General features: G+C 45.8%; 1 protein-coding gene across 10 annotated transcripts; it reads right to left on the bottom strand.

Moving 5' to 3' along the window:
• Positions 1 to 1,062: 1,062 nt before the first annotated feature.
• Positions 1,063 to 24,399, bottom strand: POMK (protein O-mannose kinase). 10 transcript variants are annotated; one of them, XM_038559907.1, is made up of 5 exons: positions 24,343 to 24,390; positions 20,609 to 20,700; positions 16,381 to 16,504; positions 15,082 to 15,384; positions 1,063 to 4,015 (listed from the first exon to the last, which is right to left on the bottom strand). In XM_038559907.1, exons 4-5 carry the CDS (start codon positions 15,361 to 15,363, stop codon positions 3,245 to 3,247), a joined length of 1,053 nt encoding a protein of 350 aa, XP_038415835.1. In that variant the 5' UTR covers positions 15,364 to 15,384; positions 16,381 to 16,504; positions 20,609 to 20,700; positions 24,343 to 24,390; the 3' UTR covers positions 1,063 to 3,244. The 10 variants fall into 10 exon arrangements, with proteins under 10 accessions (XP_038415835.1, XP_038415829.1, XP_038415832.1 ...); XM_038559901.1 differs by lacking the exon at positions 16,381 to 16,504 and adding an exon at positions 23,927 to 24,026 and having other exon boundaries at positions 24,343 to 24,387; XM_038559904.1 differs by having other exon boundaries at positions 16,381 to 16,478; positions 24,343 to 24,386.

Consider the following 24,399-nt stretch of genomic DNA (forward strand, 5'->3'; position numbering starts at 1 on the left):
TAAAGGAAGCGGGGTGTGGGGGAGGAGTGAATATAAAGAGGAAGTCCTACAGAAGCTGCGGGAGGCAGCTCTCCATCTCACTCCCATCCACACGGGTTTCCTTGTGCCTACAGCCCCGTGTCCTGTCTCTGAGGAGTCATTAATGATCACTGGACGCCCCCAGAGGCTTGGAGTGTTCGTAGCATCACATGAGATAATGAAAAAGCCGATTCTCAACCATAGGGTGATGATTTTTTATTTTTAGCACTTGGACTAACGAAAGCAGGGAGAAAGCAGTGAATCCTTGGCTGCGCTTGAGAATGGCTCGCCTCATCGGCCACCTCTCCAGATTACGTTTCTGCGGAGTGCTAGGCTGCAAGCTAGCTGGGCAGTGAACCCCCCCCCCCCACCACCGTCTAGGCTTTAGCTAGGAATCCTGCTCCCAGGATTTCACAGTTCTTTGGGTACAGAATTATGTCTGCGTACAAACTAAAGACTGAACCTTGACACGCAAGGTCCTGGTTGGCACGGGCGTCATAAAACATCCCAGAGAGCCTACGAGAGGCCAGTGCAGGAAATGGCTCCCACCGGCTCTTTCATCTTAGAAACGGGTTAGTCCGAGGCCACACAGTGATTCAGAGGAAGAGCTAGGATTAGAACTTGGGCCTTCTGGCCCTAGCATAGTGTCCCTTCCCCCACACCACGCTGCTTATTTTAGTTCTACTGTCAACATTTCAAGATATATTTGTTTAAACTGGTAGTTTTGCACCAATGCAAAGTCCAAAAGCTAAGAAAAACCCACAAATGAGAATTATATCATGAGGGGCACCTGGATGGTGCAGCGGGTTGGGTGGTCGACTCTTGGTTTCCACTCAGGTCATGGTCTCAGGGTTGTGAGGCTCCATGCTCAGCACGGAGTCTGCTGGAGATTCTCTCTCTCCCTCTCTGCCCCTCCCATTCCTGCTCTCTCTCAAATAAATAATCTTTTTTAAATAAAGGATTATATCATGAATAGGGTAATACAACCAAAAACTCCACACAATAACCACCTACATTAAGTGAAGAGTCATAGGGATACACAGCCTTGTTACAGAGGTGGGTTTTTTCCCTCAGCTTTATTGAGGTGTAATTCACATACCATAAAATTTGTCCTTTTATACAATTCAGTTACTTAATATATTCAGAGTTTTACAACCAACACTAAATAATTTCCAAATATTTTCATCACCCCAAAAAGAAACTCTGTACTCAATAGCAAGTACCCCCCATTCATCACGCCTGGCCCCCCTGCCAGCCCCTGGCAACCAATAATCTACTTTCTATTTGTATGTATTTGTCTGTTCTGGACATTTCATATAAATGGAAGCATACAAAATGTAGTCTTTTGTGACTGCCTTCTTTCAATTAGAATGTTTCCAAGGCTCATCCATGTTGGAGTATGTCAGTACTTCATTCCTTTTTACAGCTGAATCTTATCTTATTGTATGGATACCATATTTTCTTTATCCATTCACCAGCTGATGAACATCTGGGTTATTTCCATCTTTTGTCTATTATGAATGTTGCTACAAATGTTTGTGTACAAGATTTTTTGTAGACATGTTTCAATTGTCTTGGGTAAATACCTGGAATGGAATTGCTGGGTCATGGCAACTCTTTTTAAATTCTGAGGGACTACTGGATTGTTTTTCAAAGTAGCTGCACCATGACATTTCTACCAGCAATGTAGAGTGTTCCAATTCTTCACATTCTCAACAACACTTGTTATCACCCATCCTCTTGATTACAGCCATCCTGACTGGCTGTGGCAGAGTTTTTGTAACAAAAAGTTACAGTTAAAATACTCCAGGCAAGCATATTCTCAGATCCACCATATGACTCCATCAGCCCAAGAGGTAGACTAGAATATTAACAATACTAATTAAACTGCCCTATCCTACTGTTTGTGGTACCCTCCCTAACTGGTTAGGACAGTGGCTCTGAAAATAGAGTTCCAAGACCAGCAGCACCAGTTAAATGCAACGTCTCAGACTCTACGTCAGACCCACTGAGTTGGAGTCGTGGGGGGGGGGGGGGGGGGGGCGCGTGCACCCAGCGCCTTGTGATTCTGACACTTGCTCAAGTTCAAGGGAGGCAGCAGCTGCTACAGGGCATGTTTAGCCCTCAATGTCAACTTTAACCACTTTATTAGTGGTGATTAATACACACCAAATCCACCATCCTCTGCACATGAGGATCATAGCCACCAAGAAAGAACTTTCTAAAGGATCCCATCATGCAACTCAAGTGGAAGGGTTTGCCACTTTCCAGTAATGAGTGATATTGTTGATGTAAATTTTTCATAATAGTTGATTTTGGGGCAGCCCTGGCGGCCCATCAGTTTAGCACCGCCTTCAGCCCCAGGACGTGACTCTGGAGACCCGGGATCGAGTCCCACATCAGGCTCCCTGCATGGAGCCTGCTTCTTCCTCTGCCTGTGTCTCTGCCTCTCTCCCTCTCTCTGTGCTTCTCATGAATAAATAAATAAAATCTTTTTTAAAAATTGTTGATTTTGGACACAGAAAACCTAGCTGAAAGGTCAGCAGGAATTTCATAAGCATCGTCCAAGGCAGTTAACATCAATGTAATTTCCCTCATATTTGCTTTTCTAAATATTCCTCATCCATTTAAAACTTCAGAGGGCACGCTATCATAGTTCTTCAGATTTATGGAAAGAGGATGGCACAAGAGCTTCACATTCATTAAACATTTAAACGATCATTTAAAATGCTAAAGATGGCTTCATCAATACCATGTGAAACAGATCACAAATACTCCTATGACCCTGGTAATGTCAATTACCATCTAAAAAAATGAGGAAGAAAAATTCTTTGGCAAACTACTGCATGTTTCTTTCATATCCTGTCATTTAGAAATCTTTTCCATACCCAGTTCTTATAAAGCTTACAAATTCAGTAATTAGGGTAGGTGAAGCCTCTTTGTGGCTAGTTTTGTTATTTCCTTCGGATCTGGCTAGATTCACTGCTTTGCCCATCTTTGGCTGGGCGTGATCCCCATTGAGAGTGAGGCCAGACTCAAACCAAACCCAGCTTGCCTCAGCAATTGCTGCCCAAGTCCCCTGGGGATAAACAACGCTCACATGTACGTGTAGATGTAGAGGAAAAACCACAGGGCTGAACAGCAAAACCCTCACTGTCAGGGCAAGAATTGCTGGAACTATTCTATCTGTTCCTTAAAAGCCATCCTTCACTGCTAGGACTGGCTTTCAGAGCATTTCTCTTGTCTGAGACATCACAGAATCTCTGAGTAAATTCAAAACCTTCTTGTAAGTGTCTAAAATATCCTGAGCAGTGGGTCTTTCTGCAGGAGTCTGGCTCTTACATGCTTTATGAATATCAAACAAATGAAATCGGACCATATCACTCCCTTCAACGTGCCCCAGGAGGAAACTAGAGACGTCTGGAATCTTCCAGATGTCAATCTTCTCATCATAGGGGGGCATGAGATCGTCGTCAAAAGGTGTGTCTTCTCCGTACGGCCACAGCTGCTCTGGAGCCACGAAGTCCCCATGCAGTTCCCTGTGGCCACACTTGACAAGCGCCCCGGAGCTGCGGTTCACCAGGGGCAAGGCATCCAGGTCGTTCACCACAAGGCTGAAGTTACTCGTCAGCAGATACTGGGACAGGGTCTTGGACAGGTCGCTGGAGTCGCACATGACCAGTGTGCCCAGGGGGCTGTGGTGCAAGTAGTCGATGATGCTGACATAATCCACAGCCAGCTGCAGCCTGTGCTGCCACGTGTTCACGTTCTGGTACTTGGAAAGGTTCAGCGTTTCTTCCAGATTGCTCAAGGAGCCTAAGGGGTGATATTCAGTGAGGATGGTGCTGTCATCTTCACAGTAGCCAAGCAGGGTGACAACGTGTTTACTCTGTAGACTCTTCAGCATCCGCAGCCCATGCAGGAAATCATCTTTCATCTCCAGGCTGGTGAGCCGTGAGAGCGCAACTTTGCGCTCCTTCCACTCAGAGAGAAAGACCTGAAACAAAACCACCACAGAGAACATTAAACTTGAAACCGTCACCTGTGCTACTGACCTGGAAAACCACCCAAGTGGCAGATGTGGTACAGAGAGAGTGCAGGAAGTAAGAAGGCACAGACCAAGTTCCAGAGTGGCTCTAGGTCTGGTTATGAAGAGCCACTGCTGAGCAAACACGGGCACCGAGTGCAGAAGGCTCAGGGTGGGCCCAGGATGGGCACTCATGAGGGGGCCGAGGGCCATCTGGAGACGGTGTGGGAAGACTCCTGGGAGTTGGTCTCAAGGATGACTGGGGCAGGGCAGATGTGGAGAATGGGAGTTCATCCCCAGGAGGGGGCACTGCCATATGAAGGCGCAGAGTGGCAAACAGACCAGCTCCAAACACCTGAAGCACAAAGGGATGAGGAGGATGAGTGGGCGGGGAGAAGACTGGAAAAGTTGTGAGTCAAGCCCAACCAGCCCATCACATATCACAATATTACCTGCGGATCTTTCAAGGTAGTAGAGTAACGACAAATAGGAATAGTTTCATGTAAGGAAAACAGTTTTATGTGGTGTGTGGTTCTGTTATTTCATCTATAAATGTCCCACAGACACTGGACCTGCCCATCCTGGTACTTGGCCAACACCAGAGCACCTGAACAGGAACTGCCTTGGATTCTCCAAGTTTACTAGCTAGGAAAGACTTGCAGGAAGTACTGTAATTAAGAACTTCAGATCTTCTGCTTAAATCTCCAAAGAGAAAGCAGAGACTGCAGAAGAGAAGACAGGCTCAGATGTGGGGAGCTAGCTGCCCTTGGCTGCTTCTGCCGCCAGCAGGCTGCTTCTCTGTGCTTCTACTTACTTACTGTTAAAATACAGGTTACGGTTTTTGAAGCCAATTTGGAGTATTATTTATCAAGTGCTTTTACAATCAAATCTAAAATCTAACAAGGCAGTAATCTGAAATAGATAAAAAACTCTAGGGGCACCTGGTTGGCTCAGTGGCTGAGAATCTGCCTTTGGCTCAGGTCGTGATCCTGGAGTCCCAGGATCGAGTCCCACGTCGGGCTCCCCGCAGGGAGCCTGCTTCTCCCTCTGCCTATGTCTCTGCCTCTCTGTCTCTCTTATGAATGAATAAATAAAATCTTAAAAAAAAAAAAAACTCTAAGAAAAAAAATCTGACACTACTTTTATGAAGTGTTTTTTTTTTTTTTTTTTTTTAATTCATGAGAGACACACAGAGAGAGAGAGAGAAAGGCAGAGGGGGAAGCAGGCTCCATGCAGGGAGCCTGATGTGGGACTCAATCCTGGGTCTCCAGAATCATGCCCTGGGCTGAAGGCAGCGCTAAACCGCTGAGCCACCTGGGCTGCCCAAAATCTGGCACTACTTTTAAAAGCATAAACTAGAACTTTTCCATCCATCAAAAAAGGGGAGTAGTTCATTAATGGCAGGATCACTCAAAGTCAGCAAAATGCATATATCGACAGTTTTCACATATAATAGCAATGTCACAAATGAAAAAGGATACAAAATTTCCTTTATATTATTGTTCTAACTGCATAAAACAAGACAAAATTCATGGAAACCAAAGGAAATGGGCTAATGTTTCTGTTCTTTTCATATGGTATGATTCTGGGTGATTTTTTTCCTTTATGACTTTTGGTATTTTCCAACTTTTCTGGAATCAATGTATATGATTTTCACATTTAAAAACTTTTTTTTTAAAGATTTTATTTATTTATTCATGAGAGACACACAGAGAGAGAGAGGCAGAGACACAGGCAGAGGGAGAAGCAGGCTCCATGCAGGGAGCCCGATGCGGGACTCGATCCTGGGTCTCCAGGATCACACCCCAGGCTGCAGGTGGCGCTAAACCGCTGCGCCACCGGGGCTGCCCTAAAAACATTTTTTAAAAGAACTCAAAGGCAGCTTGGGTGGCTCAGTGGTGTGTGTCTCTCATGAATAAATAAATAAAATCTTTAAAATAAATAAATAAATAAATAAATAAATAAATAAATAAATAAATAAATAAATAAATAAATAAATAAATAAATGAACTAAAAAATGGGCACCTGGGTGGCTCAGTGGGTTAAGCGTCTGCCTTCAGCTCAGGTCATTATCCTGGGGTCCTGGGATTGAGTCCCACATGGGGCTCCCTGCTCAGTGGGGGGTCTGCTTCTCCCTCTGCCCCTCCCCGCCATGCACTCTAGCTCTCTCTCAAATAAATAAAATCTTAAAAAAAAAAAAAGTAAAAGAACTCAAAAATATATCAAATGGAGGCAAGTTAGAGACCTTTGAAGATTTCCCTAGGATCTGAAAGGGGAAAGTTTGTTAATGGAAAAACCCAGGTACCCACAGCTGATCTTTAATATTTAAAAGAGAAATCTTTTCTTCTTTTTAACATTTATTAATTCATGAGAGACAGAGAGACAGAGAGAGAGAGAGAGAGAGGCAGAGACAGGCAGAGGGAGAAGCAGGCTCCATGCAGGGAGCCAGATGTGGGACTTGATCCCAGATCCTGGGATCAGGCCCTGAGCTAAAGGCAGACACTCAACCGCTGAGCCACCCAGGCATCCCTAAAAGAGAAATATTTTAAGACCTTTTCAAAATCCCAAAGTTGACAAATTCTACTATGGACTGCAATTTCTATTAAAAAGCCATTTGCTTGTATACCTAAAACTAATGTAACACTGTATATTAATTATATTTGAGATTTTTTAAAAGCCATTTTGCTCTGGCTGCTACATTCACTGAAAGTTTCATGAATATATACATTTATTTTTATGTGGAACACATTCTATCCATAGACCTGAGTCAACATTGAATTTGACACTTGACTCCAACACAAGAATCGCAGTTTTTGTTGACAGCTATCACTTCCTTAGATCTACCTCCTCATGGCGACCACCAGCACTGGCAGATGCCTTCAGTATCATAGACTCATTTTTTACATAAAAACAGTGATCACTCCAGGGAAGCCGCTACAATTTATTTATACATATATTTATTCAACAATAAATGGTGAGAGACTCTCATCCACAGGCCTCATGACTTCCTCCTCTTTTTATGTTGAATTTATGTTCCTCAAATAAATCAAAGATTATTAAATACTATTTATTATTAAATAGTATTAGTCTTTGGGACCACTCACAAATACCCAAAACCTTCAAAGTTAAATATTTAGGGAGCACTTAAGAATCATTTCTCAGAAATCTCTGATTCAGTTGCTTTGTAACAATTTCTAGAACTCTCTTGCTTAAAGCAGTTTTACTTCTTTTTTTAACTATGAATTTAATCAAGAATACCCTTCCTGGCAAAAATTCAAATACAGAAGGAGATTTCCTTCCCTTACTTTTACTCCCCAACCCAAAGGACACCTGTCAAATGGTTGGTAACTGCCCAGCAGTTTCTGTGTCCACTCATATATGTTAATGTATGCTTTCCAAACAGCATTTGACATTGTGAGGATATAAAATAAGATTATAACGTGCATGTCATACTGCAACTTGCTTTTTTCATTTAACTGACACCTCAGACTTTCCTGTCTGTATAAATATATAAAAAGATTTAGGTCATTTTTTTAAAGCTGCATAACATTTCACAGTGTGAGTTTACTACCTATGCCATTGAGGTTTTGCAGATGATCATTTCTTCCTTTAAGACTAAAGTATAATATAAAGATTGGCGAAATTTGTAATGGATGCAGTCAGATGGATCAGGTTCTTTCTCCCATGCAGCTCTATAATCTTTCCTATGATTTTCTGTGATTTATTTTTAAAGACTTGATGGACATTTAAATTATTTCCCATTTTTTTCTCATTAACAGCAATGCTACAATAAATAGCTATATATTCACAACTCTGTACATGTCTGCAAGTGTTTCTGTAACTGGGTAATAAGTACATGGATGACTGAAGAACATGGACTGCTATCACACCCTTCCACATTTGTGCCAGCATGTAGTCTCACCAGTCTTGTATGAGCAAATCTTAGGTTCCACAGCCTTAATCATGCTACATGTTCTCTATCTTTATACTCTACCAATCTGATGAATGAAAAGCATTTTACTGTTCCAACCAATTTGTATTTCCATGACACTGAACGTTTTCCATCTCTGTTGGCATTTCTGTAGGCTTTTGTGGAAAGTATGTTCATTGCCCTTTATCCAATTTTCTATGGGGTTTATACTTATTAATTTATAGGAGCTCTTTATGTATGAACCATGTGATCCTTTATTACAAATATAAAGGATAAATTTTATAAAGTAATTAGTTTATGTGGTCTTTTGTAGTAAAAAATATTAACTGTTTAAAGGTAAAATCTGTCTTCATAAATTTAACAAGTATTTATGATAATAAAAAACTGAAATTGGGGCACGTGGCTGACTCAGCTGGTGGAGTGTGCAGCTCTTGATCTCGGGGTTGTAGGTTCAAGTCCCATGCTGGGTGTAGAGATTACTTCAATATAAAATCTTAAAAAAAAAAAAAAACCACAAATAAATCCCTGCCACTATGAAATTTACATTCTAATGCAGTAGGCAGACAATAAAGAAAATAAATAGGATATGTATAAAGCATACATAAGTGTGCTTTAAAGAAAAATTAAGCAGGGAAGGGTTTATAATTTTAAATACAGTTAGAGAATGGGGCGTCTGGGTGGTTCAGTCGGTGAAGCATCTGCCTACCGCTCAGGTGGTGATATCAGGATAGATATGGGATGGAGCCCTACATTGAGCTCCTTGCTCAGCAGGAAGCCTGCTTCTCCCACTCCCTCTGCCTGCAGCTCCTCCTGCTTGTACCCTCACTCTGTCAAATAAATAAATAAAATCTTTAAAAATAAACAAATAATAAATAGGGTTAGAGAAGCTCTCACTGGGGTGACATCAGAGCAAGAACCTGAAAGAGGTGGAGGAATGAGCCATGTGCTATCTGGGGGAACTACATCCCACGCAGAAAGAACAGCAAGGGCAATGGCCCTGAGGTCACAGCATGCCCATAGGCTGCCACATCAGTAAGGCCAGGATGGCTAGAGTGGAATGAGCAAAGGGGAATGGAGTAGGAATAAGTGCAGACCTTGTAAAGCCTTTAAATTGGTACAAGGACTCTGGCTTTTACTCAAATGAGACACAGAGCCACTGGAGGGTTTTGAGCAGAGGAGAGATGCTTTTTGACTTAGAATTTGATAGCAGGGCAGCCCCGATGGCCCAGTGGTTTGGTGCCGCTTTCGGCCCAGGGTGTGATCCTGGAGACCCAGGATCGAGTCCCACGTCAGGCTCCCTGCATGGAGCCTGCTTCTCCCTCTGCCTGTGTCTCTGCCTCTTCTATCTCTCTGTGTCTCTCATGAATAAATGAATAAAATCTTTAAAAAAAATTTGATAGCAGTATTCTGGCTGTTGTGTTAAGAACAGACAGAAGAGATGGGAGGGAGGCAAGTGTGGAAGCAGAGAGCCCACTTGGAAGGCTACTTGAAATAATCCAGGTACAAGATGATGGTGGCTTGGATGGAAGGAGGGGAGATGGGTAGAAGTGTGAGGAGTGATCAAATTCTGAATCTCTTCTGAGTGCAGAGACAATAGAACTTGCTGATGGATTCAACATGGATGAGAGAAAGAGAGAGAAGACAGGATGCTCCTTCCCAGGTTGGTGGCCTGAGCAATTGGGCCAACAGAGTTGTCATTAACCACAGTAGGGAAGAATAAAGGAAGAATAGGCTGAGGGGATGGTCTTTGACACAATGTGAGAAGCCTTTCTGACATCCAAGAGGAGATGTGGGGTAGGCAGCTGTATAGAAAAGTCTAAAGAGTTCAGGGCAGCGGTCTTAGCTGCAGATAAAGACAAGGGGCTGAAGACATCTAGGAAGTGAGCAAAGAAGAATGATCCCAAGTCAAGACGGATGAAGAAGTGGACCTTGCAAAAGGGACCGAGAAGTGGACACTGTTATTTCATACTTTTAAATAAACAATATAGGGGCACCTAGGTAGCTTAATAGGTTGAGCATCTGACTCATAACTTTGGCTGGGGTCATGATCTCAGAGTCATAGGATTGAACCCTGTGTGGGTCAGTGTGGAGACTGCTTAAGATTTTCTACCTCCCTCTGCCCTGCCCTCCACCTTCCTTGCGGGCATATTTGCATGCATGCACGCGCAAGTTCTAAAAATAAATAAATATACAATTCATGTAACATCTGTTTTTCAGACAGCCTGAAGCATTAAAAATAGATCACATAAGATTCATCTAAATGTTACACAAAACTAGAAAGCTACAGAGTAATGTAAGAGAAACAATCAAATCCATTCTTCTTCAAACCCAAATTTTATGGCTTTTAAATGTACTATATTTTAATTTTATAGTGAGAGTGAGCATGAGAGAGAGAACACAAGTGAGGAGGGGCAAAGGGAGAGGGAGAAGCAGGCTCCCCTCTGAGCAGGAAGCCCAACATGGGGCGGGATCCCAGACCCTGAGATTATGACCTGAGCCACAGGCAGATACCCAACTGACTGAGGTACTGAGGGGTACCCAGGTACCCCTCTATATTTTAATTTTATTTATTTTTATTTTATTTTTATTTTTTTTATATTTTAATTTTAAAGAGAAAAACATGCAGCTATAAAAACTCTAACAGTGATTTGTGATGTCCTAAAGTCATAACCATAGACTGAGGACATGGGATGACACACACATGAGGCTATGGAGGGTGTGCCCTGAATCATGCTTTGGTTGTCCACAGCAATATGGCTGGACCTTCTGCCTTCTGGAAGAATTGGTTCTATGTAATCTTTCTTTTTCCTCAATAGTGCTGTTATCCCAAATCTGTCTCAGAAAATGGGCAGCCCCTTGAGATGTGGATATTTCTGTCTTTGAGATGGCTGACAGAATATGTACCTGCTTCTTCTTCTTCTTCTTTTTTTTTTTTTTTCTGAGAGAGAGAGTGTGTGCAAGTAGGAGAGAGGGAGAGACAATCTTAGGCAGGTTCCATGTCCAGCATGGAGCCCAAAGTGGTACTCGGTCCCAGGACCCTGAGATCATGACCTGAGCCAAAATCAAGAGTTACATGCTCAACCAACTGAACCACTTAGGTGCCCCTGTACCTGGTTCTTTTAATGTAATCTTGGATTTAAAAATCTAAAAGGGGTTATAGGTTAACAATATCAGATTTAAAATAAAAACATAATTAAAAAATACACATGAAATAAAATTTACCAAAAACAAAAAAAAATCTAAAAGGGATAAATCTCCCACTGTTATCACCAGAGAATAAGATCAGAGACTGGGGAGTACAAGAGGTAGAAGGGAACTTTTACTTTGTATTTCACCTTCTGCATATTTGAATTGAATGTACTGCTTTTATAATGAAAGAAAATGAAAGAACAAAGAAAATACATGGGTCAATCTGCCTTTCGGGGCAAAGTTGCACACTGATCCAATCCCAAACACAAACCCCAAAGTACAGAGTCTGGGGAAAGAAGGGGTTGGTTACATGCACCCCCGAGGAGCAAAATCACTTCTGGTTGAGAGCCACTGATTCAGGGGCAAGTCAGGGAACAGAAGCCAGCAAGGGGTAGTAATTAGAATGGCCAGTGAGGGAGCAGGAAAACTATAAGGGAGTGGTAGTGTGGAGAGCCAGGGTTGCAAGGACAGAAGAATCAATGGGATCAAAGGTTGCAGAACAGATTAAGTGAGAGGAAGACAGATAAACGACCGACCCGGGGTCTGCAGGGGTCTGGGTAGGAGCAGTCTTTCTGGAGCAGGGGTGCTTGGAAGCCATCCTGGCAGCAGACAAGAAGTGAATGGAGAAGAAAAGGAGGGACGGAGCTCTGGTAGCTTCATTAAGAGGAAGCAGAGCATGCACACAGCTTCTGGGGAAGGGGATTTGGGAAAGGGATTTCTGTTGTGCAAGTCTGTGTTTGCGTGCTAGTCAGAAGGACCCTCAGGAGAGGGGCCGACTGAGTCTGCAGAGAAAAGTGCATAGCTTCAGGGAGGACATCATGAGACGTCACCACACCAGAGCAGGAGGGCTTACAGGTCTGCTGGCAGAGGATGAAGAAGCTCCATTTGGGCAGCTCGTGTTTCCATAACAACTTCTGCCACAAGACCATCAGCGAAGGCAAGGGCAGGGGAAAAACCACAGAGGGAACAGAGTAGGACTGCTGTGCTGAGTACGTGGCAAGGTCTGTGGCCGTGCATGAAACCGCAGGGCTGTGGGGCTTCTCTTGACCTCCCTCCAGGGCAGTCACTCAAGTGCAGAGGCACAGCTGGGGTCCCCCAGGCTCAGGCCTCTCCGGCCAGGCACAATGGAGAGAGACGCAGAGGAGCTGCTGCGTGCGTCTGCACAGGACTGACTTTGAGACCTCGCTGCTGGGCAAATGGGGGAAAGTGACACCACCACAGGATCAGCACACTGGAGGTCCCAATGAGCTGGAGGAAGTACTCCAGCAGGGGCACTGGGAGAGGAGGTGGAGGTCAGATAGCAGAGTGCCCAGAACTTGGGTCACAGAAACTCCTACTGAGAAGCTTATGCCTTCCGGCTTACGGTGCCAGTGAGGAATGTGCCGGTGTGGAGAGGAGCTGGTATCAGTGATGGGCAACATGTTCCACGGGCAGCTGTTCAAGTAAGTGCCCATGTGGAAGAATGAGAGGTTGCCCTGTGCTGCTCAAGGGCCCTCGGGGCTCAAGGGGCAGAGACAAGCAAGACTCTCCACTGGTGGTGCTAAGGTCCAGGATGCAAAATACTTCTGCCCTGATGGTAAATTTCAGCCAAAGACACAAGAAAATCAATGTCATGGCCTTACAGCCATACTTCACTTTAATAAACAAAACTACATTACTCAGAGGTATTATTTCACTTTAATAAACAAAACTACATTACTCAGAGGTATTATCCACATTTTAAAACCCCACATTTGCATGGGCATGATTGGTAGAGCTTCCCCAAATGCCAATCTGTCCTCAAACTACAATTTGCCACCATCAAAGCTACTACCCAAGGGGCGCCTGGGTGGTGCCGTTCATTAAGCATTACACTCTTGGTTTCAGCTCAGGTCATCATCTCAGGGTCGTGAGATCAAGCACTCTGTCAGGCTCCACACCCAGTGTGGAGTCTGCTTAACAGACTCTCTCCCTCTCTCTCTGCCGCCTCCCCCTGCTCTATCTCTCAAATAAATAAATTTTTTAAAAAATGCTACCTACCCAAAAATATATCTTCAAGCAATTCTGAAAAAAATTCAAAAATGATCTAAGTAACACAGAAACAAGAGGTCAGCCCCTCAAGGTCATCTCTTTGAAAAAGACAGAAATCAACCAGGTATAGGCCAAGCCCTCTTCTCTACCCACATCCCTCTCTGGTGTTTTCTTCTCATCCTAATGCTTTTAAGATCATCCCAGATGTATGTTCCCACCCACTGCCCCGGACCCAAATGCTAGACTCGTCCATGCAACCAGCAGTGTAACCAAGTTCACGTTCAGGGCCTTAACATGTTCACCTCATATGCACACATAATCTGTTCTTCCCGTCTTCCCCGTCTTCCCGTCTTCCCCGTTCAGGTAACCACAACTGTATTCTTCTTGTTGCCTGGATCAAGAACCTGGTGGTTACCTCCTCCCTCTCTTACACCCCACAACTGATCTATTGGGAAATCCTACTGGCTCTGTCTTTAAAACATGACCAGAATCCAATGAGTTCTCACTACGTTCACTGCTGACACCCTTGTCAAGCTGTGACCATCTCTCCCCTGCAAGGCCTAACCAATCTTCCACCCTCACCAACACAATACCTCCTCTCTCTACTCAAATTACTTCAATGGCTCTCCTGGTCCCAGCAGGCCCACATGTCCTGGCCACCACTTGGCCTTTTTCAACCTTACATGCTATCTCTCTTCTCATCCTACCCTCTGGTCACACTGGCTCATTCCTGGTCCCCCAGTGACCAGGCATGTTCCATCTTAGGGCCTCTGCTGGGACTCATCTTTCTTACTGGAATATATTTTCCCCAAATATCCAGATGGCTCACTCTCAGGTCATTCTGACCACTTAGACTAACAAACGAGCCGTGGCTCTCTTTCCTTGCCCTGCTGTCTTCATGGCATGTGTCATTAACATATTTTATTGCATATCTGTTTCTTAATCATTGTCTCGCCCCACAACTAGAAAGCTTCAAGGGTCTTTGTTTAATTCACTGTCATACCTCTGGTACCACAATGAATGAATGAATCTTTAAAAGAACCAGTTACCTTGTTTTACTTTACACAAATTGCTTTCCCTTCTCCCTGACTTCTTCAAGGTATCTACTTTCCACATTTATGGTACCCCAGTCCACCAAAACAAAAGCCAGCAGTCCATGAAGCTGCAGGCCCATGGATTTATATTCTGTTCCCTTCCTCTCTTGCCCATCACTGAATACATCCTCACAAAGGAACTTTGTGCAACAATCCTTAAGTGGCCTCTAGGGACACTGCTGCATCAGTGGGCCTCAGCTACCACAGAACCAATAGTGGACAAAGTGCAGCTGGCATATACTGCTTGCCTACAAGACAAGTGCTCTTGAAGCTTCTATCTGAACTCACTACTTTGGTTTCTCTTTTTAAAATAAAAAGCTTTTAAAAAGTCAATATAATACCATGATAAGGCTTGAAAAATAAGAGTAGAAAAACCTACCCATAACCTTTCACCATAACACAATCTCTACCATTTGTGTATTTTTCTACATGAATGCATTCATTTTGCAATTGAAAATCATGTAACAGACAATTTTGCATTTTGTTTCCGCTCATCCTCATAAGATTCTTTCCATGTTGCTATACGGGTCTCCTAAGCACACATTAGGCTGCAGAATATTCTATCAAGTGGCTGGACCATAATTAACTATTCCCTTACAGGTATCATCACTGGCTTTCTATTGCTATAAATAACAAAGCAACGTACTTCTTGGTACATTTAGCTTTCTTCCTTCCAATGGGTTAGGATCAGTCCCAGATGTGAGATCATGGGGCTCCAGGGTAGAAATATTTTGATGACCCTTAACACACAATGCCAAGGTGCTATCCTGGAAGGTTTCCCCATTAACATTCAGAGGTAACCCAGAACTCACTCTCTTCACAGCTCCTTCCCCAATGCGCTTCAGTGGCCTCACTTCGGTCCTCAGCTCTTCACAAGACAGCCACGGTGAACAGTTTTTCATCTGTGCCATTCTGAAGTGTCCATAGGGACAGTGGGTGGAGACTGGAGAAGAGCGCGGAGGGGCGACGAAGAACCAGTCAAGGCAGAGATAGAGGAGTGCGTTCATGAGTGCCATGGACAGCAGCAGCCCCACAGCTGGGGGCAGTGATCTGTGGCGGGGGCCTCTGCTGCCATCCTGGGTTTTCTTGTCCATGCTGCTATCAGCTGCAAGCTCCTGCCACGGAAAACCAAACAAGCAGTAACAATCAGCTCTTATGTCCAGTACGATGTTTGGCTGACAAGGGATTAAAGAAGGCACAGCCTCTTAGGCCCAAGGACCCTGCATGCTGTAGTGTCCTCGTGAGGATTAGAGAAGGTACTGCATACTAGGCTCACTCTAAATCCTCAATGTCAGTGTCCCATAATCACTTCTTTTTACTATGAGCTAGTCTGGGTTCACCCCCTCCGGATTTTGTTAGAAGGAAGGTGTTTGTTATGTGATTGTGTCTGTCTCTCTCTCACAGCAGTAGAGCAAAATTAAAAACAAGCTGCCCATGTTGGTCCAGTGGGGACAGGGCAGAAGACGGACAAGGAGAGCAGCCGGGGATCAGACGGGATGGGGGTGGGGGGCGTGGCGGTGAGGATGCTGATGGCCTCTTGAACCCAGCTGGGAAGTTTGGATAGTCCCTGGAAGGTACCAGAAGCTCCTTAGGAAGCAAGGCTACCCTTCACCAGGTGTGAGAGATGTGTTTGGGGTGGAAGAGATGGAGGTGGGGAGACTGGGTGAAGGACCCTGCAAGAGTGTGGGGTGAGAGCTGAGGAGCAAACGAGCCAGAGTAACGGTGGTGAGAGCGGAGATGATCCGCAAGGTGATCCTCGCACCAAGTGACCCCTCAGAAGACGGGACACTCACCAGTTCAGCTCTAGACTGGAGCTGGCGTGAGGCTCATGGGGGAGGTAGGTGTTATGGCCTAGCTGTGAGCAGCGGAGGGACCGGAGGGAAGGGCCTGGAAGGTCTGTGGACATCAGGTGCCTGACACTCAGGGTGCATGCGGCAGAAGCTACTTATGAAGCAGAGTGGAAGCGTGTCAATACTTTGACAGGGGAGATGGTCACAGCAGTGTGCTTGCTGAACATCTGTAACATCCGTACTGGGACACATGCGGGGCTCGAGTGATGGAACTGACCCCGTGCTTCCTGTGCCCGACATGGTTGTGACAGGCAGGGTTACCTTCCAGGAGCATCTTCCTTCTCCCAGCTCAGGTCTCCACCCAGACACCTGGGTCACTCAGCATCCTGGTCGGCCCTGGGCAGTGGTTTGAAAACATTCTGCCACAAAGTACCAAAAAGGTTTGCTGAAAGAAAACCGCAACTCTGCACATAGACAAATGGCAATAGTTGAAATGGTCTCCTCCAGGGGCCCTCCTAGGTCCCTCAGGTGTCTCTTCTAGAGCGGCAGCAGTAGGAAGTCCTCCCACAGCCTGGATGCCACTGTGAAGCCCTGCTAGCTGCCCGGGGCTCAGAGTCCTACCTCTCCCCCACCTCTCTGGCTCCCATCTGCTCCCTCTACCACCAACGCTAAATGCTGGTCACTCAATGTGCACTACGCCGTTTCCACAGGCTCACCCCTGCTCTAGGCACTGGGGATCTGTGAGTAGATGAAACACACATGGTTCCTGGCCTCTTAGACCTTAGGGAGAAACCAGTGGAGGAGCTAATAAATAAGTGAGCAAAAAGCTTCTCCTTATATATTGTGATGAGCTTTCGAGGAGCGAGAGTAACAGGGAGGAAATGCCCTGGATGCAGCTGGCCCAGAAGATTGCTCTGAGGATTCACACAGAGACCAGCAGCCAGAGAGGCAAGAGCCATGAAGAAAATCAGAAGACAGCTCTTTCATACCCTGTCTTGGAGGCAGTAAATCCACCTGCCATTCAGAGCTGGGACAACGGACACTGATGGAGCCAGATGCAAAGTTCATAGCAAACGGCATTTCTCCTAAGGACACACTGCAGCTCTAAGTACCCACACCTCCCTTCTCTGAATGATGGCTGCTTTCTTTCTCACTGAGAAACTCTGCTCTCTAAAGTCAGACTATCAGAAATTTTGTCTTTTGAAGTCCTACCAAGAAGAGGAAAGCACCCCGTTCTTGCTGGGGGAAGTAAGTCTTCTCTGACTCTCTGGAAGCCTCTACTTCCCACTGGGTGCAGAGCTACAGATGAGCAGAGTCTGGAGATGACATTCACCATCCATGTGAGTCTTGCGGTCTCCCGGGAACCAGACCACGGTCCACTTTGCAGTCCAGATCAGATCTTGAGCTCCTCACAGGCCACCCTGCTTGACTTTGAGTCCAACAAAACATCGCCTCCTTTAAATTCTGCCTAAACTCCACCCACTCCTAGATTCTGCAGTAACTCTCTTCTCCTCTGAGTGAGGGGCCATATTCCATCTCTCCATGGTCTCACTTGTTGCAATGCACCATTAAACCTGGTAGGCTCGTCCTGGTGGCCCAGGCCCCGCTCTCTTCAAACTTGTGTCACTTCTTCCAGAACTTACTCTCAGCTTGTTTCCTATCTTCCTGCAAACACAGAGGCAAGCAGAAAGCCACAGCCCCCAACACCTCACTGCAGGTCCCTGCTCCTATCCCTTCTCTGCTGCAGTGACAAGACAACAAACTGACCTGAGTTCCCAGCCCTATGCCAGGGCAAAGAAGAAACCCCCCAACCTCGCCTGCTTAGGACACTGCCCCTGCTCTGCTCCCAAATCACTACCAGTGCACCTGAACTTCTCCACCATGACAACAACCTTGTCACTCCGCTGTCCCTCAGCACTCATGCCCTGGGTGATCTTCTCCAGACTCAGGCTCTCTGTCCCCACCTGCTGACAGCTCCCGGTGGAAAGCCGCAGTCCCAGCCTCCTCACAACACCACCCTTGCTTCCTTGACATCTCTACTTGGATGTCCCACTGACAATTCCAAAACACAGTTTCTCCTCAACAATAAAAAAGACAAATAACTCAATCCAGAAATGGGCAAAAGACTTGAACAGACATTTATCCAGAGAAGATATGCAGATAGCTAACAGGCACATGAAAGGATGCTCAACTTTATTAGTCATCAGGAACATGCAAATCAAAACCACACGTGGGGCGCCTGGGAGGCTCAGCTGGTTAAGCATCTACCTTTGGCTCAGGTCATAGTCCCAGGGTCCTGGGGTTGAGTCCCATGTTGGGCTCTCTGCAAAGCAGGGAGTCTGCTTCTCCCTCTCCCTCTCCTCCCTCCACTCATGCTTTATCACTCGCTCTTTCAAATAAATAAATAAAATCTAAAAAAAAAAAAATCAAACCACAATGAGATCCCATCTCATACCCACTAGGATCACTAGGATGGCTGTCATCAAAGAAGTCAGGCAAGAATGAGCGTTGATGAAGGAAAACAGGAAAACTTACTTATATATTGCTTATGGCAATATTAAATGATGCAGCCGCTGTGGAAAACAGTCTGGAAGTTCCTTGAAAGGTTAAACACAGAGTTACCCATGCAAATCCATTGCTCGGTATGTGCCCCAAAGAAATGAAAACATATACTTATATGAACATGGAAGTTCACAGCAGCATTATTCATAGTAGCAAATAGTGGAAAGAACCCAAAGTCCATCAACTGATCCACAGACAAATAAAACCTGATATATCCAAACATGGAATATTAATCGCTCATAAAAAGAAATAAAGTGCAAATACATGCTGGAATAGGGATAAAACTCGAGAACTTTATGCAACGTGAAGTAAGGCAGACACAGAAGGTTCTAATTATATCAAATGTCCAGAACAGCAAGCACATCAGTGATTGTTTTGTTCAGGTCTGAGTGAAAGGGGAAGTGAGGGGTGGCTGCTCATGGGTATGGGGTTTCCTTTAGGATGAAAATGTTCTGGAATTAGTGTTGACGACTGTACAACCTTGTGAATATATTAAAACTCACTGAACTGTACACTTTAAAAAGCAAATTTAATGGTATGTGAGTTATATCTCAACTTAAAAAAATAAGAAAAATCCTTCCCCAAACATCACATTTGCTCTTTCCCCACCAACATGCTGTCTTCTGTGTTCCGAACCTCAGTGAGTGACCCAGCTCCAGGGAGGCTGCATGTAAAGGGTCAGCTTGGCAACACCGCTTCTATGGAACAATGCAGTTTAGGAGTGATGGACTCTTCTAGAACCCACTATAGTTCTTCCTAATTAATTTTTAAAAACTGCTGCTTTGCCTACCCCTGTTGTGCTGACAAGGTGTTCAGTAAATGCTGGCTCTCCTGAACTGCTCCAGCCTCACTCAAGTCTCCCCCCTTTTCTTGACAGGGTGGCATCTGCTCACCCACCCCTGGGTCTTTCCAGCCACACCCGTCAGTGCTGTGACGTTTGTTCACTCACCTTTCCCACAAAGACCCCTGGCCCACATCTTTCTCTCTGGCCCTTCCCCCCTGGCTTCAGGGACTTGGACTAAAACTCTGACGACTTTGACCACACGGCCCTCATAGCCTTTTGGGCTGCTTCTGTCAGTACCTGAGTCTTAGAAGGTGCTCCTGAGGAAATGGATAAAACACCTGCCATCTCTCTTCTAGAACATTCAACATGACCAAGTGTGCTTCAGCTTAGACCTTGGGTCCAGAAACAGCAATTTTTTTTCCGTAAAGGGCCAGATGGTGAATATCTAGGTTTATGGGCCAAAAGCTGAAATCCAGTGACAACTGCATCACATGACTTGTGGCGCACCTAAATGGCCATGGAAAGCCATGATGGCCACAAGCTGTCACTGTCACTCAACTCTGTCACCAGGGTGTGAAAGCAGCCCCCACATTACATAAACAAGTGAGTGTGGCTGCGTTTGAATAAAACTTTATTTATGGACAATGAAATTTGAATTTCATATAGTTTTCATGTGTCACAGAAGACTATTCCTCTTTTGATTCTCCTCTCAACATGTGAAAAGGTAAAAAGCATTCATAATAATACAAGTGGTGGGCCAAAGTTGGCTGAGCCCTGTGTGATGCTATTCCCTGGAGTCTGTTGCAAACCATCCCTCCATCCTGCGCATTTCTTCTATGTAATCTCACCAGGCACATGGCGATGGCAGTAGTTTCTAGGTCTTTCTAGTAGTTTCTAGGTCTTTACCTAGAAAGACCAGTAGTGGCCAGATCTCTCCCCTACACCTCCCTCAGGTGGCACATCAAAGCCTGGGACTCTTTCCGTGACCAGCATGCCCAGTCTCCAGGGCTCCCTCACTTTGACAGGGAGACCACCCACCCACTTGCTCAAGTCACAGAACAGGTGACTAGGCTCCCCTTCCCCCAGTCTCTAAACCAGCCAATCACCATGTACAGTCAATTCGATCACCCAAACCTCTCTCACATCTGCTCATTTCTCCCTTCTTATTACCACTCCCTGTTTTAAGTCTCCAGCACCTCTTACCTGGGCTTCTGCAACCGTTTCCTGCATGGACCCCCACTTCTTTCTCTTTTCCAGGCCATTCTTCACACAACAAATAGAGTTTTGTTTCTTTCCTGAAATGTTTCAAGCATAGAAAAAAACTAAAAAATAAGATCATGAACACCCATCCAGCTTTGTCAAGTAACAGTGCATCAGCAAGTGAGATTTTTTTAAGATTTTTTTTTTAAGATTTTATTTATTCATGAGACACAGAGAGAGAGAAAGAGAGAGGGAGAGACACAGGCAGAGGGAGAAGCAGGCTCCATGCAGGGAGCCCAACGTGGGACTCGACCCCGGGTCTCCAGGATCAGGCCTTGGGCTGAAGGGCGGCGCTAAACCACTGAGCCACCTGGGCTGCCCCTAAAGCTCTTTTTAAAAAAAATAAAATATTACATAGATAATTGAAGCCCCCTTAGGTTCCTCCCAGTCCTCTTCTGTTCGCTCCCAGGAAGTAACCCCCATGTATACAAGCTGATGTACATCAATGGTTCTTAAACTGCGGTCTCAGGACCTGCAGCAGCAGCAGCTAAGACCTAGTGAGAAATGTGAGTTCCTGAGTCCTCACTCCAGATCTCCTGAATCAGAAACTCCGAAGTGAGGCCCGGAAATGTGTGTTTTAACAAGTCTTCCAGGTGATTCAGATGCATGCTAAAATCTGAGAACCACAAGTGTATGTAAATCCCACATTAAAAAAAAAAAAAAAAGATTTTATTTATTTGAGAGAGATCCAGAGAGAGAGAGAGCACAAGTGAGGTGAGGGGCAAAGGGAGAAACAGACTCCCCACTCAGCCGGACTCGGGGCTCAATTCCAGGACCCCAGGATCATGACCTGAGCCAAAGGCAGATGCTTAACCAACGGAACCACCCAGGCGTCCCTCCCCCATACTTTTTATTTTCACCACTGGTATGTGCCTATAAATAACAACACATAATATACGGATGTTTACAAGCTTTACACAAGTAGCACTGTACTGTATACATCCTTTGCAACTTGCTTTTTTAAAAACCCAAAGTTAGGTTTCTGAGATTTATCCATACAGATGCATGCAAGTCTAGTTTGCCATTTTCAACTGTTTAGCTATACCACAGCCTGCAAAGCGAGTTCTATACACACCCTCAGCACGTGTGGAAGTTTTTCACTGGCATACACAGGGTGATCTTTCTAAAGCACAAATCTGATCACTCCTTGCTTAAAACCAACTAACCGTCCTCCTCTGTCCTCAGGACAAAGTCCAAAGTCCCGTAAGGCCCTGAGACCCAGCCTATGTCCACATCTACTGACACCTCCTTGCAGCCCACACTCTAGGCCCTCTGTTCATGATGGCACCTCTGTTCATGATCTGAGATGCCCAGGCTCTGGCATGTGCTCCTTCTCCCCCTAAGTGTGAGTTCCCAGGGGACTACCTGCCCGCTTTGTGCACCTGTGTCCTCAGCAGCCAGCGCAGAGCAGGGACTCAGGAAAAACGCACTGTCTGCGTAATCCCTCAGGCCTTCTTGTCTTCACAGCTTCACAGGCGGCCTGCTTTTCACACACTGAATCTGCTCTTCATCTTTTCGTGTACCTGTCCTCTGATGTCCCAGCACCCTCTCCAATCTGAGTTCACCAGCTTTATAATTCTCACCCCCCTGACCATGACCTTCCATTATCCCACTTGCCACAGGCACTAGAACTGATGGATAGGGCCCAAAGCTTATATAACTGTTTTTCTTCTGGAAAAATACCATGTTCATTTCCACACAAAGGCTGCCAACATCAGGTAGGAAATTCTATGGGACTCTAGAAATCCTTATTTTATAATCCACAGTAGATTGTTACCCATTTAATTCATTTCTTGTGCCCTGAAGTTAATATGGCTCAATAATCTTTCAGTTATCCCTAAGTCCTTGCATCCCCTTCTGAGTCCTCAGAGAAAAACACCCAGTCAAAAATCCAACTAACTTTTATGTAGCGTCAACCTCACACCAATTCTGAGGCATACAGAATTATTATTACTCCCATTTAACAGATAAGAGGGGATCCCTGGGTGGCTCATGGTTTAGGGCCTGCCTTCCGCCCAGGGTGTGATTCTGGAGTCTGGAGATGGGAGTCCCAGGATCAAGTCCCACATCTAGCTCCCCGCATGGAGCCTGCTTCTTCCTCTGCCTGTGTCTCTGTCTCTCATGAATAAACAAATAAAATCTTAAAAAAAAAAAAAAAAACACAGATAAAAGAACTGAATCAGGGTTAAGTGACTTAGCCAAGGTCACTAAACTGTATGCGGAGGAGCCAAGTTTTCTGGCCTCCAAGTCACATTCTTCCTCTATATCCTGCAGCCCTCAGGTGTTGGACCTAGTTGAAGCATGGTCACTGTAGGGCTGGGGAGACTTGAGACGGCCCACTTCTTTCTTTTTTTTTCTTTTTTTAAAGATTTTTATTTACTTGAGAGAGAGAGAGACAGTGAGAGACCACAAGCAGGGGAGGGGTAGAGGGAGCAACAAACTCTCCGCTGAGCAGGGAGCCCTGCTGGGGGCTGGATTCCAGGACCCCGGGATTATTACCTGAGCCAAAGGCAGACACTTAACCAACTGAGCCACCCCGGTGCCCCTAGAGTGCTCGTTTCTTAAAACAATCTTTAGCGCATCCCAACACCTGATGGGCCTTTTTCTTTTAAAGGCAAGTTTCTGGAGCTGTCTGCCCAGGGTCTGGGTAGGCTGCATGCCTGAAAGAACCTGGTTGTCCAAAAAAAAAAAAAAAAAAAAGAACCTGGTTGTCCAGAAATAAGCAAAATGACAGTGCAAGTTGCTGGTTTTGTTGCAAGTTAAGGAATAAAGACTGTGGGGGGGGGATCCCTGGGTGGCGCAGCGGTTTGGCGCCTGCCTTTGGCCCAGGGCGCGATCCTGGAGACCCGGGATCGAATCCCACGTCAGGCTCCCGGTGCATGGAGCCTGCTTCTCCCTCTGCCTGTGTCTCTGCCTTTCTCTCTCTCTCTCTCTCTGTGACTATCATAAAATAAAATAAAATAAATAAATAAATAAATAAATAAATAAATAAATAAATAAAGACTGTGGGGCCAGCTGGGGAGGAGAAATCCAGGCGCCGTTCAGACACAACGTACTTCTGACATTGATAGGAAAACGCTGGTAAATGGGGAAAACGAAACCACTGCTCTACACTCACGGCTGGTTTAAAAGAAAGAAATGCAATGGCAAAAAAAAGAAAGAAAGAAAGAAAAAAGGAAAGGCAAAACTATGGCACAAAATCAGTTTTTACCGATTTACAGAATACTGAATTCGACCAGAGAAGAAGCGAGCTGGGCTCACCCAGTACACTTTCGAGCAGAATCCCATGTCGCCGACAGGACACGAGATACAGCAGAATACTTGTATGAAATCACCGGGACGCTTACTTGGCCGCAGGGTGCTAGAGTCAGGGCGACGGGCGGAGGGCACAAGGGGACGAGACTACCAACTCCACGTCTAGGCCAGCCTCCCACGACCCCGGCACCGCCGCGCCCGCGCCCGAGCCCGAGCCCCGACCGGGCTGGTGGCCGGCCTGACCCGGGGCAGGAGGCCGCGGGGGGCCGGGAGGGGGCGCCGCTCGAGCCCGCCGCCGCCGCCGCCGCCGCCGCCGCCGCCGCCGCCAAGGGGCGAGCCCGCAGGAAGCCCGCCAACGCCCCGGACCCCCGCGCCCCCCGCAGCCCCCCACTCTCGCGGGCTCCGCCGCCGCCACCGCCTACCTGAGGCCCCCGGCCCGGCCCGCGGCCTCTGCGCCTGCGCGGCCGGAAATCCGCCCC

The sequence above is a fragment of the Canis lupus genome, chromosome 16 (genome assembly GCF_011100685.1).
Source record: "Canis lupus familiaris isolate Mischka breed German Shepherd chromosome 16, alternate assembly UU_Cfam_GSD_1.0, whole genome shotgun sequence".
Taxonomy (NCBI): domain Eukaryota; kingdom Metazoa; phylum Chordata; class Mammalia; order Carnivora; family Canidae; genus Canis; species Canis lupus.

What these genes read in the sequence shown, in the direction of transcription:
- POMK (XM_038559902.1), bottom strand. Translation starts at nt 20,635, where the DNA reads ATGCAGGAAACGGTTGCAGAAGCCCAG. An exon ending in AAACGGTTGCAGAAGCCCAG is followed by an intron (nt 15,385 to 20,608) that starts GTAAGAGGTGCT and finishes TTTCCGTGGCAG; the next exon opens with GAGCTTGCAGCTGATAGCAG. An exon ending in GGGAAGGAGCTGTGAAGAGA is followed by an intron (nt 4,016 to 15,081) that starts GTGAGTTCTGGG and finishes GTTTTGTTTCAG; the next exon opens with GTCTTTCTCTCTGAGTGGAA.